Source organism: Cucurbita pepo, chromosome 4, assembly GCF_057944985.1.
Source record: "Cucurbita pepo subsp. pepo isolate OVF chromosome 4, ASM5794498v1, whole genome shotgun sequence".
NCBI classification, from domain to species: Eukaryota; Viridiplantae; Streptophyta; class Magnoliopsida; order Cucurbitales; family Cucurbitaceae; genus Cucurbita; species Cucurbita pepo.
Window position 1 is genome coordinate 10,144,089 of NC_141801.1, and position 19,271 is coordinate 10,163,359.

The following is a 19,271-nucleotide window of genomic DNA, read 5'->3' on the forward strand; positions in this document are numbered from 1 at the left end:
AAAAAAAAATCTCGAAAATATATATGACAAAATGATGACTAAATTATATTACAAAAATTATGACTAAATTATTTAAATTATGAAAAAATTAAAGTAAAATATTTAATATTAAAAAAATGATGACTAAATTCAAAATAAATTTAAATTTTGTATTACTTTAAATTAAATATTTTTTCCAAAAGAATTAAATAAATATATTCGTTAAAGAAAACGAAAAATAAAATATTTTAAGGAGCCTTTTTAAAAATTAATTAAACAATTCTACACGTGTTAGTGACACGTGTGAAACACACTAAGCTACATCTCAATATCTTCACTTTATTTATATTCAAGGGCATGAAAGTAATTTCGAAAGCAAGTTTAAAATATTTATTTTCATACTTCAATTTTAAACTAAGTTTAATATATAATAATATTTAAACATAATGTAAGTATTTATTATACATATTTTCTATATACTAAAGTTTTATTAAAATATAAAATTTTGATTTTATTATTCTTATTTCCATTGAGATATAAATTTGTATTACAAGCTGAAAATGTATTAAAACTAAAACATAATTCCATATCTAATTAAAAAAAAAAAAAAAGAAAAAAAACTAATTATAGTTTCAGACTGAATTTTCCATTCTCCCAGTCCCATCCCCAGCAGGCAAGGAGGATGCTACAACAACCTCATCACTTGGTTCGAGTAACGGCTCCAACGAGTCGACGATGTCTCGCATCAGCGGCCTTGCTTTCGGGTTCTTGTTCAGGCAATGGTAAGCCAGCATTGCTGCTTTGTGAAATCCTTTGACTGGATATTCTCCTCCGAGCCTCGGATCGACGATGTTCATCAGCTTCTTCTTCTGTTTCATGAGAGGAAGAGCCCAATCGGTAAGGTTTTGCTCTCGAGCTGGCCGAAGTTTGTCCAGAGACTTCCTTCCCGAGAGTAGTTCGAGAAGAACAACTCCAAAGCTATAAACGTCGCTTCGAGGGGTTAGATGTCCTGAGGAGAAAAGATACCAGACTTAATGTGGCCCGGCAGAAAACAAAAGCTAAAAAGGCAAAGAAAGAACTCGTGCCTGTCAATATATACTCTGGTGCAGCGTATCCATATGTTCCCATTATACGAGTCGAGACGTGGGATTTGTCACCAACCGGTCCATCTTTCGCGAGACCGAAGTCCGAAAGCTTTGGATTATAGTCCTGGTGTTGAACCAAAGTGATCGGTCAGTATTCAAACCGAACCGTTCGTGATAGGGAGAGTGAGCTAAAATCTTCTTAAATGTACACAGAAAGGCAATAATAAACCAACCGAATCGAGCAGAATGTTCGACGTCTTAAAATCACGATAGATGACGGGCTTTTCAGCTTCGTGTAGAAATGCCAGTCCTTTTGCTGCACCATAGGCAATTTTCATTCTGATGGTCCAAGGCAAAGGTAGCAGCACTCCTGCAGTCATGGAATATTATCGATAGAACGGTCGAAATAGTACAAAATTCGATCATCGTCAAACCATCCAACAATTTTAAACCATTTACACAATTTAAAACCATTCGTAGTCTCGTCACGATCATCGTCAAACACGTAAGGTTTGTTTTCTCATCACGATAACGACATCCCAACCTAAATCCTGCAGGCTTTAATGTCTTACTTTCTGTCTGTACTTCATTTATGTTTATTGCTACATGTTGATGCTTCATTATTAAAATCGATGTACTTTTACGGTATATCGAACAAAAGCATAATTGTCCGCTTTGACCCGTTACATATCGTTATCAGTCTCATAAAGAATGCTTTGTTGCCCTCTCCAACCGATGTGGGATCTCACAATCCACCCCTTTGGGGTCCAACGTCCTCATTGGCACACCGCCCGGTGTCTGGCTCTAATACCACTTGTAACAGCTCAAGCCCACCATTAGCACGTAACGGGCAGACAAGTTTTAAAACCATGAGGCTAACAACGATACGTAACGAGCCAAAGCGAACAATATTTGCTCGCAGTGAGCTTGGGCTATTACAACAATCCCAATACAGAAGTTAAGGCTGACAAAGAAAAACTCGGGATTTAGAAGGCTGCTTACTTGAAAACAGATTGTTTTCCACGCTCCCTCGAGCCATGTACTCATAAACGAGCACCCGATGCTCGTCTTCGCAACAATATCCAATCAACTTAACCAAATTAGGATGAGAAAGCTGCCCCAGAAATATGACTTCTGCCTAAAAAAACAGTACTTCTCTTAATTAGAGACAGTATACATAATCAAACACAAAAAGAACGAAGAACAGAACATTACCAGCCATTCCCTGTGGCCTTGATAACTATTAAATCCATCATGAACCTTAACAGCAACTGGAAGAGAAACAATTCCTTCTCTCAAATCCTCTGTAATGAAACCTTTATAAACACTTCCAAATCCTCCTCCGCCTAACACGCGATCCTGTCTAAATTTCCCTGTGATTAACTTCAGCTCGTCGAACGTAAACGCAATCAGCGGATTCGTGGCCGAATTACGTCGCAAATCTTCTACTTCTTTGGGGTTAGAGGGCAGCTCAAGCTTGTGTCCGTTGTCCCCTTGATAAGGCCATGTGCTATCAACTTTAGGAGACTCTGAAGAACATCATAAGAGAATGAACAAGCCAAACACCAAAAAGTTTGATTTGGATGACCCAAAGCCAAGATTTACTCATATGATGAACAGAGCAATAGGGGATCGTGATGAACACTATTATACTATTTGCAAATCAACCCACTAAGAAACAGAGGTTTATGAGTGGATAAACAGAGTTTTCCTCGCACTACATGGTTTTGGAAGATCAAAACAAATAAACTATCAGATTTCTTCACATATTTCTTCAGATTTTGCTAAAATTGGCTTAAGCAATCAAAACCCAGAAACTAGTAGCAGAAACTACAATCATCCAGAAGGTAAGATAGCTATAAGAGAAGCCCTGCAACAGACAGAGCTATAGATACTCAAAACAAACAGGGGAAGAAAACAGAGTATCATCGCCATGATCGAAGAAAAGAAATGAACAAAATAGCATCAAAACCCACTAGTTCTTAACAGAGTTTCATCATCAGAATGGAAGAATCATCGCCATGATCGAAAGAAATGAACAAAATAGCATAAAAAACCAGTAGTTCGTAACAGAGTATCATAATCAGAATGGCAGAATCATCGCAATATATGAACAAAATAGCATCAAAACCCACTAGTTCGTAACAGAGTTTCATCATCAGAATGGCAGAATCATCGCCATGATCGAAGAGAAGAACTGAACAAAATAGCATCAAAACCCACTAGTTCGTACCTGATTTTGCGTTAGAAGATACCCTATTAGCCGTAGGTTCCCATCGATACCAGCAATTTCCCATTGAATCAAACCCAAAATGATGAACAAAGAAACCCAAAAACTCCAGTTCTTCAACAACCCACCATCGCCCAAGAATCAAAGAAAGCAAACCAGAAATCGAAAGGGAAAGAAGAAGAAAATGATAGAAATGGCTTGAAACATAAGCAAAGAAAAAGAGGGAAACCGCGATTTGTTCTTGGTGAGAAATGAAAAGAACGAAAGGGAAAGAACAAAGAGTAAGTAATACTTCTTCTTCTTCTTCTTCCTCTTCTTCTTGATGGTAATGATGTGGGGTTGTTGGGTTCTTGGCTATGGCGGAAAAACAAAACGGACCCACAACAAAATTTCAAAAGGGTTCTTCGATTTTGTACTGTTCTGATTCAGAAAAGCTGTATTCACAATTCCATCATCATCGCCATCATAACTATCCGCCAGGGCGTTCTTATTCTTAGTGCGCATGTCCGTAGTGCCCCCACCAATCCCCCTTTCCTCGTCACGCACTCTTTTTTATTTATTCTTCTTCTTCTTCTTCTTCTTCTTCTTCCCATTTCCATTCTCAATTCTCAACCACTTTACCCAACTTCAAAGTAAACTAGAGAAACGGCGTAAACCTCTGAAAATCCTCAAACCCAATTGGAAAATACTAATGATTTGGGAGGTGGGTGTGTTTGTTTTTCAAATTTCCAGTCAAAAAATGGTCAGCGAAGTGAAGATAAACACCAAATTTGTTGTGTTCTTTAATTTTGGGGATTAATCATCTTGTTAATGGATTTTTTATTTTAATTTTTGGTATTGAATTGAATGGCTGAAAAGGGCGGCATTAACGCGTTGGGATACAGAAAAAGAAAAATAGTGAAGAAATAAATGAAGAGAAGATGAATGTGGATGCTTATAGCGCAAGAATAGGGTCTTCACTGTCGTGTTGTTGGATTTTGATGAAGCTTTCTGTGCATGAATGCATGGAGGGTAAAGTCGGTGGAATTTTAGTATTATCCTTTCTTTCTTTTTTTTTTTCAATTTCATTTATTTTATTAAATAAATCTCCGTTCACATCTCGTCTTAGTCTCGGACTTTTAAATTTGTTATAGTTTAGTTTATAAATTTAGTGACGCTTATTGCTACGAAATGACCGGTTCAAATGCACTCTAGAGTTCTGAATGCTCTAACTTTATTTTTTAACAATTTGAGTTGAGTTTCATTGGATTGTGGGTGCACTCAACTCACCTCGGCTCTGACTTGAGGTAGGCTTCCAGGTTGTTCGACCTAATAATTTATTTATTTGGACTCAATCTTATCTCCTAAATATGACAATATCGGCTAACGGGAGCCTGGGTCATTACATTAACCCACCCATCAGCAAAATCTAACATTTGAAGAAAAAATTGTTATTTCTAATACATTCGTAAGTCTAAATGTAATAAAACGAATAGCGTTACACGAACGGGTATCGACATGAAAGGAGTATTGATAGCAAGTTTAAGAGATTTAAAAGAATAAGAACAAAATTGATATCTAGTTCTAAGTGGTAGATACTCATGACGTTGGATTTGTGTTCATCTTGCACTCTTGTAGTTGTAGACTTGTTTGTTTCCTGAGAAAATCCGGGAAAGTGGATGGAAAATGATCACAACTTGGACCTTGACATTGATGGGTGCCACTAACAATCTAATTTACCCAAACCCCACCATTTTTTTTTTTTTTTTTTTTTTACTTGGTGGGTAACTTTTTATACTAAGCAAATTTATATGGAGTTCTTGTGCGGTAAAAAATTAAATAAATTTTGGTGGGGTTAAAATTTGTTGGTTGAAATTTACGAGCTGTCGTAATATAACTCACGAACATTTTTTTTGTATTTTATTTAGGGAAAATTACGTTTTTAGTCATTGAAATTCGAGGTCGGTAATATTTAGGTTTAGGAATTCTCAAACTCAGACAATTTAGGTCGATAGTATTTTCGTCCCTCTATTCAAAACTTTTTAGTTACTAATGTGCAGTTGACGTGACATTTATTTATTTTTATTAAAAATATAATTTTGATTTTTTTTTTAAGATTTAAAAAAATTAGATTTTCTTGTTCGTTTTCTATCCGTCTTTTTTTTTTTTTTGTTCTCTCCTCCTCCTCCCATCGTTCTTCCTTTGTCCATGACCACTTCCGACGACAAGCCAACAACCTCTAACCGACACAACGAACACAAATTTTTGACTCATACAACTTCTCATCCTCTCGATCCCCCGTGATTAAATGATATTCATGAGTTTATCCAGTGAAGCAGCGACAACAAACGAGCTAATTCGATTTCAAATCAAGAACAAGTTATTAAGACATATATCATCGTTTGAAAGGTCAGATGTTCAAATTTTCAATCTCACATATTAAATTTTTTAAAAATCTTTAGAATATTAATTAGTAATTTGTTTCTAAGTAGGAGCGGCTAAATTGTAATTTTCACGAGAATTGAATTTTTTTGTTATCAAATATAATTGTTATAAAATATTCAAAATTTGAGAATTTCATACAAATCAAAATTTTAAAATATAATAATTTCTAAAATTTTAAAATTTAAATTTAAATATGTTAACGGTAATAAGAATTTTAAAATTTTAAAATTTATAATAATAATTTTCATAATCTAAAAAATAACCATTTCCATATATACACTCAAATAAATGCTTACGTTAGCTCTTTTAATACAAAATTTTAAAAGTCAAATTTATCTATTTAATAAATAAATAAAGACAAAACTGTATCAAAATCAAAATAATTAATTTTGAACTTCAAAGTTTAAATTATAATAATACTAAAAATCTAAAAAAAAAAAAAAAAGACAGTAAATGTTTTTTTGGCGACTTTTTTAGTTAAAAAAAAAACAATAAATTTATTAATTAAATTCATTTAATGAAAAAAAATCCTATATTACCTTATAATTTAAAGTAAATAAAAAATAAGAAATATACAGCCCCATAATTAATAAAAAAAACCATATCAATTTATACAAAATTAAAATTTTATTTTATTTTATTTTATTAATTCAGCAAATAAATTTATACATCTAATAAATCTACCTAAATAAAATATTTAAATACTATTGTAATTTTTATATTTTAATATATATATTTTCAAATGTCAATTATGGTAATATATTTGAGTTTTATTTTAATATTAGTAATTATTTTTATTCTAACCGGCTAGCGGCGTATTCTGCTCCTCCGTCTTGGACAGTTTGTTTCAGGTTGGGGTCGGTTTGTTTCAGTCTCATCAACATGTCAGACCACAACCGAATCCTTCCATCCTGCTTGAATCTCGTCCTCAAAATTGATCAAGTTGCACACCTTACAAGCGCATCTTTCTCCAGAGAAGCAAACCACTCGCTCGAAATCTGTCACTTCAGGTGTGTAACAAGGCACCCACACGATTACGAGTCTGCTCCCATCCGCTTTGACGACACTAGTGTCACAATCGCACTTTTAATGGTAGCGGACTTGCGATTGTGCGACACTCACTTTCCAATGACAAGTGAGCTAAGCCAATTCGTTCTTGCGTAGCCTACGGCCAAGCGACGTATGCTCGAGCCTCTGGCCTTAGTTTTAAGAGAAGGTTTTAGAAAAACGAGGACAAAGAGAGATTTTTGAAAGAGACGTTATATAAGCAAACAAGAGAGAAATAATAACGGCTTACAGTATATAACCTTGGGTAGGAGAAATTGACAACTAGTCGTATCCCCCTATCGTACATTTTGAGGTATTTCATGTCTGACAGGCCTAGACATGATATTCCTGAAACGTCATACTTGATAGAAATACAAAAGTAAAATACTAGAATATGAAAAGACATGGGCAACATGCCTTGGACGAGCATGACCGTGACAACTAGGGTACAGCTTGGGTATGGTTGCAAATAAATTTTAACATTTTTTAAATTCGAATTTTGGCCCATAATTTTGGAATAATTGCAAGATTTAGCCCAAATTCAAACACGATCTAAGATGGTCTCCTTCTCAAGTCAAGCAACTAGTTAGCGACCAAAGAATGCAGGAGAAGATTCCGAAGCCTTAATGGCTAAGGTTAGGTATCCAGGATAGAGATAACCCTAACCGGGATAAGGATACCCCGTCCGTAATTGGAATAAGATTTTGGCTTCCAGAATTAGGGGGATTAGTGTAAAATCCCATCCCAGATAGGGACACCATTGTCCTTTCTTAATTAGGTTTTCGTCTGCTAAGTGGCAATAACTCCACCACGTTCTCTTTCCCTTATCCTTACCGATCTTTACATCACCCACCAATCAAACCCCTTCCTTGACTTCTCCTAAGTCTTCCTTTCCGCGTCACCACACCACTGAAAACCAGGCACGTGGAATTCCACCGAATAGAAAGTCGGGATAAATCACCCGCGGGTGAGGGTTTTGGAACTGAAGCGAGGGTCTCTGTGTATGCTATTTGAATCACCGTTTTGGGTGTCCAAAACCCTCTCTTTATTTTCTTCCCGAAACCCAGAAGAAACCCTCTGGCGGCTGCGAGACCCGTTGGTTCCCCCTTGCCCACCCCACCCCATCTCTCTCTCTCTCTCTCTCTCTCTCTATCTTTTTCTCTCTCTTTCTCTGTTTTCCTCCTTTTTTCCTCTCTCTTTAGGGTTTTTTCCCTTTGATTTTCATCTCCAAACCCTCGTCTTCCATTATCCAGTTCTTGTTTTGGGATTTTAGGGTTTTTTTTTTTTGGTTTATTTTCATTGCCAGCTCTTCAGCAGCTCCCTCCATCCTGTTCTTTCCTCTGTCTCTGCGAGATTTACTTCCATGGCTACCGTTGCTTCGCCTCCTTCTACGGATCGTATCCTTACTTTCGGATTTCATATGGGTTTTCTGTTTTCGGTGTTTTTGTGTGTGCCCTTTTGTTGTTTCGAATTGGATCTTGGTTTATGATGCTTGTTGATTTTGATTTCTAGATCTGTGATGTGGTTTTCTTCTTTTCTTGATTATGTACGTGCTTTTCTGGGTTTGCTGGGTTTGGAGTATTTTGTCTAGGGGGGATTAGAGATTATTGGGGATAGTTTTGTTGTTTGGCTAACTTTCGATGTTTTGGGTTTCTATTTGATCTGTGGTTATGGGAGTAGCGTAGTTGATTTATCTTCGTTTGCGTTTGGCTGTTGAAGGTTTCTGTGTTGTTTCCATGATGGGATCTGATTTGTTTTCGCATCTTTTTGAATTACTTCTTTCTTGTTAATGTTATTAGTTGGGTTTGTACGTGAAAGTAATGTTTTTGCCCATCTTTCGTTCTTTTGAATGACTTTTGGTGATCTTGAGTGTATATTGATTTTGTGGCACGAAGTGTGTATTTCCTTTACTTCTGATTCTTACAGAAGCTGCAGATTTGCTGCAGAAGTTGTCATTGGATGCTCAGGCCAAGCCTGTTGAGATTCCAGAGTCAACGAAAAAGGTACTGCTTCCTAGATTCGAAGCTGAAGTTCTGTTTTCTTGTAGATGTATTGCAAGAAGATTGAAGTTCACTGATAGCCCCTGTTATGAGTGTCTTTTAGTAAATATCTTCAATTAAATAGGCATACAACAGAAATATTGCCTGTTTCAAGTTGTCCTTTTTGTGTCAACTTTATCTAATTAGGGCGAGTTGGTGAGATTTGGATTAGTTGTGTGCTTATACTTCGTATTTCATGAGTTGACTGCTGATTTTTTATTGTTTTTGCAGCCAACCGCTAATCAATATGGGTCCATTGATTCTGGGAATGCTGCTATTGGTCAGATTCCAAATGAACGGTCTGTGACTCCATTTTTACAGGACTTTGTGGATCCAAACATGTGCTATGTACCGAATGGATACCCATCTTATTACTATGGAGGTATGTTAATTTATGGATGCTAGAATTTGATTGTATGAGTGGTTTCTCTTGAAACGGTATCCTTTTATTATGCATTCAAGTTCATGTACTGATAATATATGTTTTAATAAGGTGTACTCATTATCTCTAACTTCCTGAGGGTTGTTTTGTAGGTTACGATGGGGCTGGTAATGAATGGGAGGATTATTCTAGATATACTAATTCAGATGGGGTTGAAATGACTTCTGTAAGTTATCGCTACTGATTTTTCTCCACAATTTCACTTGTTATCAAATTGAACTGTTCTAATCTGCTGTGTTTTTGTTTTTCTTGCCAATTCTTCAGGGTGTCTACGGGGATAATGGATCTCTTATGTATCACCATGGTTATGGATATGGACCCTACGGTCCCTATTCACCTGCAGCTTCTCCGGTTCCCTCTATGGGGAATGACGGTCAGCTGTATGGACCTCAGCACTATCAATATCCCCCTTATTTTCAACCTCTTACTCCAACCAGTGGGCAGTATACTCCTAGTCCTACTACAGTTCCTCAATCTCAGGGAGATATTTCTACCCCTGCAGCCACAGAGCAAAAGCCCATTTCAGTGGACACAGCTAATCCCAATGGTAATGGCTTGACAAATGGTGGTGGAACGAAAGGGAATAACGGTGCAGCTCCCTTAAAATCAGCATATCAAAATTCAACATTGGGTTCTAATGCATATGCTAGGGGTGCTTTGCCAGGACATATTCCTACTTCGGGTTATCAGGATCCGAGATATGGTTTTGACGGGTTGAGATCTTCTTTCCCATGGACAGATGGTCCTATGTACTCAGATGGACAGTCTAGGCTTGTCAATAGCTCTACTATCAATTCTTCTATCACTAATGCAAACAACATGCCTTCTTCAAGGAGTCCTAGTTTCCGTCCCGGCTCTCATTATGTAGTAAGCATCATTAGGCTTCCTATTTCTACGTCTATGCACCTTTTCCCTTCTGAATTCTCATCATTTAATATATTTCTTTCATCTTCTTTTGTGATACAGGGTTTTCCCCATGCTAGACCAATGTCAGGAATGAATACCACCCAGGGTTATATAAATAGGATGTACCCCAATAAATTGTACGGTCAATTTGGAAATACAGTTCGATCTGGTGTAGGGTTTGCTTCACATGGTTATGATTCACGATCTAATGGTCGTGTTTGGCTTGCTGTGGACAACAAATACAAGCCTAGGGGACGAAATGGTGGTTATTATGGATATGGAAATGAAAACATGGATGGTTTGAATGAGCTTAACAGGGGACCAAGAGCTAAGGGTGGCAAGAACCAGAAGGGATTTGTGCCAAGTGTTCTGACTGTGAAGGGACAACTCTTGCCTACAAATGCAGCTGACGATGAAGAAAAGGATAAGGTGTCCACACCAGACCGGGATCAATACAACAAAGCAGATTTTCCTGAGGAATATGCTGAGGCCAAATTTTTTGTTATTAAATCGTACAGCGAAGATGATGTGCATAAAAGCATCAAATATAATGTTTGGGCTAGCACACCTAATGGAAACAAGAAACTCGACGCTGCATACCAGGAAGCCCAAGAGAAGGCTGGTGGTTGCTCCGTTTTTCTTTTCTTTTCGGTGCGTAACTAACTGAAATGGTTATTTTTTTTACTAACGTTCATTGTTTTTTCTCCTTGCAATTGATATCATGTTCATCGTTGAATAGGTCAATACCAGTGGGCAATTTGTTGGCCTTGCTGAGATGGTAGGACCAGTCGACTTTCAGAAGAACTTGGAATACTGGCAACAAGACAAATGGAACGGCTGTTTCCCTGTTAAGTGGCATGTAGTGAAGGATGTTCCCAACAGTCTTTTGAAACACATTATTCTTGAGAACAATGAGAACAAGCCTGTTACCAACAGCAGGGATACACAAGAGGTAGTTGTTTTTGGGAACTTGTAATTCCGTTTATGGTCATATTATTTGTCACTGATTGTAAAAAAACACGTTCTGTGTGCAGGTCAAGCTCGAGCCTGGACTTAAAATGGTAAAAATCTTCAAGGAGCATGTGAGTAAAACATGCATTTTGGACGATTTTGGTTTTTACGAGACCCGACAGAAGACCATTCAAGAGAAGAAAGCCAAGCAACAGCAGTTCAAGAAACAGGTAGCGGAGCATATCTGAAGCATGTTCAGGATGCTTTTCTTCGAATCAAGGTTGTTTTTGTTCATGGCATTTAATACTCTTTTAAAAATGCAGGTCTGGGAAGGGAAGCCTACTGATGAGAAGGATGTCTCTGAAGTAGTAGTAGACATGAAAACTCCAAAGCCAGTTGAAGCACCGTCGAATGATTTAGTAAAGGAGGAGACACCCAAGAACGCCGAGAACGGATCAGTTTTGAAAACTGGAGATGCCCCGAAGGGCGCTAAACCAGTAACAACAACAACAACAACAGCATCAGAGAAGAGAAGTGTAGTAAACGGATACTAAGTGGTGCAGGATTTCAGTCATCTTCTTCCTCTCCTGCCTGCCTGCAGTTCAATGGAGCTTGTTGGTACAAGGAGTTGTCAGAAGTTTTGGTGCTTTGGATATATAAAAAAAGGGAACAAGCTACTGGCTAGTTCTTCTCTCCATACTTATTTTGGCCACAATTATGGAATGTCTTCTTGCTTTGCTAGTCTCCAGAATGAAATCCCACAATACTATTACTACTACTGCTGCTGATGGTGGTGAGAGCTGAGTTATGATGTTGGTGGTGGTGGTGGTGGTGGTGGTGGTGCAGTCTCAGTTCATTTGGTCACAACCTCTCTCTCGTCTTCTTTTTTGAGTCTATTATAGTAAGTGGGTGGCATTTTAACAGGGTTTTGGTTTCTAGGATTGTAGTTTTTTTTACCCTTAGTTATTTAGTGGCTTTTTTCTTTTCTTTTCAATATCTATTAAGATCAAGTTCTTTTCATCCTTCTTCCCAACCTTTTTTTTTTTTGCTTCTGTTTGTTGTCTCTGTTTCTTTTACTCTACTGGTTTGGCAATTTCCTGTCTTGTAAATCTCTTGTAGGAAGCAGGATGGGAAATAGCACAATATAATCCTAAAAATCAATCCCTTTTAAGATCTTTCTCTTTTTATCCTGTTTCATTGTCCGTTTGGCTTTCGACATGGCTAGCCGGTGTACATAATCCCAACAACCTGACCTGAATTATAGGAGTTGGGTTTTTTTAAATTTTATAAAAAGGACAGACAAAAATATACACCAAGAACATTAGTTTGAATGGAAAAACAGAATTAAAAGCAAGCTTAATATAAAGATGACCTGTAGTAAGCTTAATATAAATTGCATAATTGTCTGGTCAGTTAATGGAACAAAAATTGTTCTATACACAATATCATATCCCCCACTTTGATCACATAACATCACACAGATATCGGCATCAAAAAAGTTCCCACACCTTCCTTCCTTCCCCCTCCATTTGCCGCCTAAAGTACCCCGCCCCCCACCTTTTATTACAGACACTAAAAGTCGTGGTAAACGCTCTATCAGTAGCCCTCCTTCCTTATCTTCGAACAGGAAGCGAACTCTTGATAAGTAACACTTCTTTCAGGCTACCTTGTGTCTAGTGTGCCAGTCAGTTTGTTTGTCACCAAAGCATGAAAGAAAATCAACTCCCAGAAGGCTTAATCTGCAAACAGAACTCCCCTTAGACAGGCTTGGTTTTGTGTTGGAGTGAGTTTTTAATCATTCGTTTAAACTCAGTTCCACATGCCAAGAAATTCAGTCCAAATGAATAAATGGGAGAGAAAACATTGCAATAAGATGATTGTGGTTTAAGCATCTTACCATTGCTGGTTTTTCCTAAACTCTGTAAGCACTGGATATATGTTCTCAAATGCTGTGTATGTCTCCTCTCTCACCTGAAGGATTCAAAACACACAACATCCACAAGATCGGGTTGAATCTTTAATAATTGATGCAAAGTTATATTGACCATTACCAAAGTCAAGGAACTTAGAGACCTCCCTACAGAATAAATTCAAGGCCAAACTAAAATAACTAATCATTATGCCTTCACCCTACCATTACTCTCATTCGTAGCCACTGGCTTACAAACTCTTTAGCTATTTACCTATACCCTCAACATTCTAAAATTATTCATAACATCTACCTCATCAGTAATTATAACACAATTAACAATCTTTTGTCATCTACCAACAGTTTCTTCCATCCAATAAAATGTCTACGAACATTCTCATTTAGGAGGCAAAATATAACTAAAATTCTTCTAACTTCAACAAGAATAATTGTATTAAGAAAAACTGAACTGAAGGAATTGAGGAAAGATCAAGTCAAACCAAAGCACAGGGAGGCTACACAAGCACTGTCTAACCAGGTAAAATCAGAGCGATAGAAAAATACTAGACTTTGATTTCAAGAACGAGAACGGAAATGGCAATCTAACATTACCTTAGCCCCAGTGAGAACTATTTTTCCAGAAACAAAAATGAGAAGCACAATCTTTGGTTGTTTCATCCTATAAATCAGTCCAGGAAATAACTCTGGTTCATACTGAAAAGAAATGGAGACCAAGGTTTTAATATAAAGTTATATTCCATATATCTAACCAGTTCAACATCAAAATATAATGTTTAACCTAATAAAATATATAGGGAATGTCAATTACAATGAGGCAATTTAAACATTGAAAATAATAATAACTCTCAAGGATTCCATTCATCTCAAGCAATCACTATCACGACAAATAATTTAGCTTATGTCACTCAGAACACCACAAGCCTCAGTACCATCGCAAACTTTTTAAGGCATGAAAAATCATTATTGTACTAGTTCCTCATGAAAAAAATTCAAATCATAGTAAAGAACATATACATGTACATATACATTCAAGTCAAGCAGCAAAAAGGTCAGGATTTCTAGTAGAAAAATGCTTGAATAACAATGGACGTCCAGACTCTAACAAATTTAATAGTGTGGGAATATAACGTTCCCATTAAATACACATAGAGATACACATAGAGACCAAGATAAAGACCTAGAGCTTACACTTGAAAAGGCACCGTGAGAATATGCAAGACCCTCAAGTCTTATGGGGAACTTAACATCGCATGAACCAACAATATTCTGAATCTTAAAATCCTGCACCAGATTAAAAACAAACGCATCATGAGGTAATTCACTGTGCAATTGATATGTGTAAAAGATTGTGGATCTCAAAGACTGTCCAATGGCATTTGCAGTGATATGCACGCAAGAAATTGGCAAATATGTGCGAATAAATGTGTATATAATTTAGTTTTAATAATGAAGTTTTTTTTTTTAAAACTGAACTGTGTCTACATCTTATTTTCTCTATCATTATTACCGAGGGGGAGAGAAGCACATACCTTAAACTTGGCAGGAAAACCAAGTTTTTGAATAATTCGGGCATACTGGAAAGAGGAAACAAGATAATATCAGATACAAAATAGCTTCATCTAAAAAAGAAGGGTGTAAATGCATGAGATGCCCCAACAGCTTTTAGATTAATAAGAAAATCATTTACCTGAACATCAACTGACTATACAATTCAACCTCAGAGAATACATCAACGATTATAAATATGTAAATAGTAACTATTCATACAAACATTCTTTTACAATAAGATGAAGACTATCAACTATTCTCCACACCTTTTTTTTTTTTTGCCCATATTTTTTGGTTTTCAGTGAAAATATTTTTAAAATTAAAAACATTGTTTCTGGACCTAATTGTGTTACTGAATCAGGGCGTGTAAAATGATTTTACAACCTCTTCAAACTAGGATAGAACACCTGAAAGACATTGAATACCTTTCTTGCTGCTAATTTTGACTGCTGTTCACTCTTAGCTCCAGTACAGACCTACACCACATTATACATCTGAATAGCTAAAACAAGATACTCCGAAAGTGCAACAACCGATTTACAAGAAAAAGAAACCATCCTTATAACTATAGTGGCACATTAAGCAGACTCACTTGACCTAAATTCGTGCAAAGAGCATTGAAAGAATAAACCATAAATATTGGATTGAGGTTATGATTTTTTTTTTTTAAATTTTTAATTCACTAGGAAAAAGGTGAGATGCGAACTTCTTAGCCATAATAACTTCAACAATATGTGGGTTTGAGATTATTATTATGTAATAAAACATTGGCCATGCCATGGGTTCACATAGACATGAAACACGATTATGCCACAAATCAAATAGGAAAATTCCCTCTGTCTCATTAAACCATCAACCTAAATCAGTCCACACGTATCTTTGTTGTTGGTTCTTTTCCCTTTTGAATTTGAACCAAAAGAGATTCCAGTAGAAATAGATGATTATCTAAGAAGCTTGAACATGAAAACAGGACATAGATACAAGATAACACAACATGATACAGATATGGTAACATGGCAATTTCTAAAATAACCGTAGGATACAGATGCATTCGGATAACATTTTTTTTTACAATATATGTGGGTATTGATATATCTAATACTTCAAAATTTACAAAACTAGTAAAGTTAACACCAAAAGAATGTAATATGCTAGTAGCAGAACAGTGAAGAAGGAAGGCCCTCCCATCATGATTTCTTTCAGATGGGTTTATACGACTAGTCTTAATAAGATAAGTCATGTTTGGTCCATTAGCTTTTCTTATCTATTTTCTCATCAAATTTTATCAAGTCAACCTGTCCCCTGCCCATGTCCAACACAAAAATGGACGAAAGATTTTTTGTGACAGTCAGAAAAAAAAAAGTGTAGTAAATCACTGAAAGCAACTGCCATAGGGCTGGCCAACTCTTGTCTCATCACCTCTCATTTGGAAATTAGATAGAAAATGGCTTACCATCTTCCCAGATGCAAATATCAATGCGGTGGTTTTTGGCTCCCTTATTCTCATAATAACAGCAGCAAAACGCTGTCATTGAAATGGAAATTGAGATTCTTACAAGTTCAAATTCAAAAGGAAATAGTAATATTTCACCCTGAAAATGGGATTCTTGACGTCCATGATGAGTAGCACATAAAACACCACTTGCCTTGGGATTGTATTCGGCATTGCGGGCTTGCAGAGCAATGGCCTTAAGATCCAACTTGCAGTCCAGATTTACTGTTGACACAATGTTCCTAGACACAATACAACAGATTGTACACTCAACAAGAAACACTAAAAATATAGTATATACAAGGAGTTCCTGTAGAAAATCCAAAACAAATATACATTTGATGACTACATTGTACTTCACAAAAGGGAATTCCTTGTTTGTATTAAAGTCTTCGACGAAAGGTTGTCTGCTTCAGTATAAGTGTTAGCAAACCCCCACATTCTACGATCTATGTTGAAATTAATTTATATTGCAATTGCAACAGTCCATATTTTCAATTTTTTGAAACTAAAATATTTTAACTCATAGGTGGATACAACTTATCCAGAGAATTTCGATTTAAGTTTTACTTATTACCAAAATCTACAGCTAGGTTCCCTGTTTGTGTGTGCATGAGAGAAAGAGAGACGGGGGAGAGAAGAGATTGGGAGTATTTTACGCCATTCAATGTCGACAAATTTGAAAGTAAAATCAGGTCAATATTAGAGGTGTATATGGCGCTTAGACCAAAAGGTTAAACTGTTGTCTTTTCCTAAGTAAACCAATTTCTGGATATAAATCACTTCAAACGTCCACGATCAATTTCTCGTTGTAAATTGGTAAAAAAAAAAAAAAAAAAAAAAAAAAAAACCCACCACTTGATACTCTGATGAAACGCTATAATTTGGCCTACGAAAACAAACTATGATACACAAATAGAAGACAAACTATCATACACAAATATAAGACACAAGCGGTTGGAAAAGTTAGAACTCACTGAAGGGTAGGAACAATCCCAGAAGGGTGCTTTTTAAGATCGACGGGTTGGGCTCCTTCCAAGCCTTGATCTGCCATTCCTTATAGTAAATCTCTGCAATGACGGAACTCGACTCCTTAAATTCTTTCTCCAAAATATTTATTTTAAAAAAAGTCCCAAAACCACCGTTTTTCGCGTTTTTTTCAATGCCCAAGCCCAAAACATGAACAGATATCCTCGAATCATAAACAAACCAAGCCTCCATGTTCATTGATTAACTAAAAATAGTAATCCATACATCATGTACGGAACTCACGAACGCACTTCCTTGAAGATATATCGATAAAGGTCAAACGAAATACAGGGATCATACAAGACCATTCCACCAAGAGATCAATCATTAGTGGGGTAACAAAAACCCCTCAGCCGGGGGTATCTACAACGACCCACACAATCAAATCTAACTAAACAAACCCTAGGAGCCAGCTGATGAAGGCAAGACGCAAAACCGACATGAAAGCTAGATCAAAACCCAACCGATAGTCCACAACACACACGATCCGTTGATCGCAAGACCAACCACACGAAATTAAGAAGAAGAAGAAAAAAAACAGACCTCTCGCAAATGGGGAAACCCTAGAATGGAGCGATGAATTTCCCGTCGATCGAAGAGAAAAGATGTGGCAAAATTGCGATAAAGAGAAAGAAATAGTTGAAGGATTGATGGGGGAGCGGGAAGAGTTTGAAAATCGAGATGTTTTATATCTGGGAATGTGAGAGAGACGGAGAGAAGAGGTTTATAAATGGGAGAGAGTTCTGAGTTTCCGTTTCGAAAGCGAAGAACGAAAAGAGGAAGGCTGCGTTTATGCGAAGGAGTTCCTGGGATTTGTGGATTTGTGTGGTTTGGCGATTTTTATTTCCTTCCTATTTTGCCCTTTGGAATTTTGTGAGATTATCACCTCGACGTGGGGGTGTTTTGGGGATTTCGATGGTGTGATTGTTAATTTCACATGTCGGTTCTCTTCGGCGTCTCAAGGTCCAATGGTTGTTCAACACGTGTTCGATGGTGATTGGTTTTTTTTTTGAAAGTGGGAAATATTTTTTGGTATTTTTTTTTTTCTAAAGTTCAATTAACTCCTTATTTGGCGGAAGTCCAATTTCATCAGTCTCCCCCAAATGCTTTAATTGCTTTGGCCTCTAATGCGACCATCGATTTTATTCTTCTCTCTAACGGATATAAATTTTTATAATAATATAGTCGAATTATAACCGATATAAATTTTTATAATAATATAGTCGAATTAAATAGTTTAGTTTATATCGTTCAAAGTGAGAACGTAGCTCTTAGGTTCATGGTTTTTGTTCCCAATCTCCTTAAGAACGTAGCTCTTAGGTTCATGGGTTTCGTCCTCAATCTCCTTAAGCTATATTCAATCTATGTTGTCCGGATGCTTATTTTACTGTTCTACTTGGTTTAGTGTGTAGATTGTTAGTAGTTATAGATTTTTATCTCCTTTGGATCTTTTTGCTCTAACTTATATTTGTTATTGTTTCTCATCTAGATTTCTCTTAGTGTTCATCTCGACCTGTTTGTTTGTTACATTGTCATCATGAGGATGTGAGGGCTTCCATTCTTTTGCTCCTGTTTTATATATCTTATTATAGGACAATAAAAAAATAAAAAAACACAAAAACTTGTAGCTAATTAGCGTTGTTAATCCAACGTTTTTGTGTTAGTTTAAGTATGAAACAAGTTGAAATAATTATGACATAGTTCATATACTTTGACAGATTCGATTCTCCTCATCATTCATCTTTAGAGTGGCTACGATCCTCACTACACTTAAGTTCGATATATATAATGAGAACAATAATCTAAAGAACCTTGCTATGAAGGCTTGTAATTCTTTGCCAAATAGGACAATCTGTTCGTAATCGTAATTGGGTAACATATGGGTAACATACTTTTTCTTAATTTATACGAGAACGTGAGTGAGGGATGTTTGCTTATTATATTCAAGGGAACAATTGATGACTCTACCAAGTAGGATAAATGGTTGGAGCAACATTACAATGAAACAAAGAAGCATATAAAACATTATCCAAAACTACCAAGCTTAAAAGAACTCGGGATTCTAAATTAGTATATGAAGTTATGTTCTTAACTCTTAGTCCCGCTGCCGATCCATTAATCAAACTGAGAGGATTATAAATGGATCCCTTTTTGGATTTTTACTCGAGA

General features: G+C 36.4%; 3 protein-coding genes across 3 annotated transcripts; 1 reads left to right on the forward strand and 2 right to left on the reverse strand.

Annotated features, from left to right (window-relative positions):
- Nucleotides 1-592: 592 nt before the first annotated feature.
- LOC111792991 (putative serine/threonine-protein kinase PBL16) lies at nucleotides 593-4,095 on the reverse strand. Its single transcript, XM_023674642.2, has 6 exons — nucleotides 3,298-4,095; nucleotides 2,280-2,593; nucleotides 2,067-2,202; nucleotides 1,298-1,434; nucleotides 1,065-1,188; nucleotides 593-988 (listed from the first exon to the last, which is right to left on the reverse strand). The coding sequence occupies exons 1-6, from the start codon at nucleotides 3,359-3,361 to the stop codon at nucleotides 612-614; spliced, it is 1,152 nt and encodes a 383-aa protein (XP_023530410.2). The 5' UTR covers nucleotides 3,362-4,095; the 3' UTR covers nucleotides 593-611.
- Nucleotides 4,096-7,856: 3,761 nt separating this feature from the next.
- On the forward strand, nucleotides 7,857-12,287 carry LOC111794042 (YTH domain-containing protein ECT4). Its single transcript, XM_023676153.2, has 9 exons — nucleotides 7,857-8,162; nucleotides 8,692-8,768; nucleotides 9,036-9,186; nucleotides 9,339-9,412; nucleotides 9,511-10,113; nucleotides 10,213-10,803; nucleotides 10,892-11,104; nucleotides 11,187-11,333; nucleotides 11,427-12,287. The coding sequence occupies exons 1-9, from the start codon at nucleotides 8,129-8,131 to the stop codon at nucleotides 11,655-11,657; spliced, it is 2,121 nt and encodes a 706-aa protein (XP_023531921.2). The 5' UTR covers nucleotides 7,857-8,128; the 3' UTR covers nucleotides 11,658-12,287.
- Nucleotides 12,288-12,459: 172 nt separating this feature from the next.
- Nucleotides 12,460-17,823, reverse strand: LOC111794043 (TATA-box-binding protein; the record flags this gene model as incomplete). Its single annotated transcript, XM_087123167.1, has 11 exons — nucleotides 12,460-12,842; nucleotides 13,001-13,074; nucleotides 13,625-13,726; nucleotides 14,222-14,314; nucleotides 14,563-14,607; nucleotides 15,007-15,057; nucleotides 16,035-16,106; nucleotides 16,228-16,315; nucleotides 16,929-16,962; nucleotides 17,051-17,143; nucleotides 17,646-17,823. Coding segments are annotated over 11 exons (831 nt in total), but the record flags the coding sequence as incomplete, so codon positions are not given.
- Nucleotides 17,824-19,271: the final 1,448 nt, after the last annotated feature.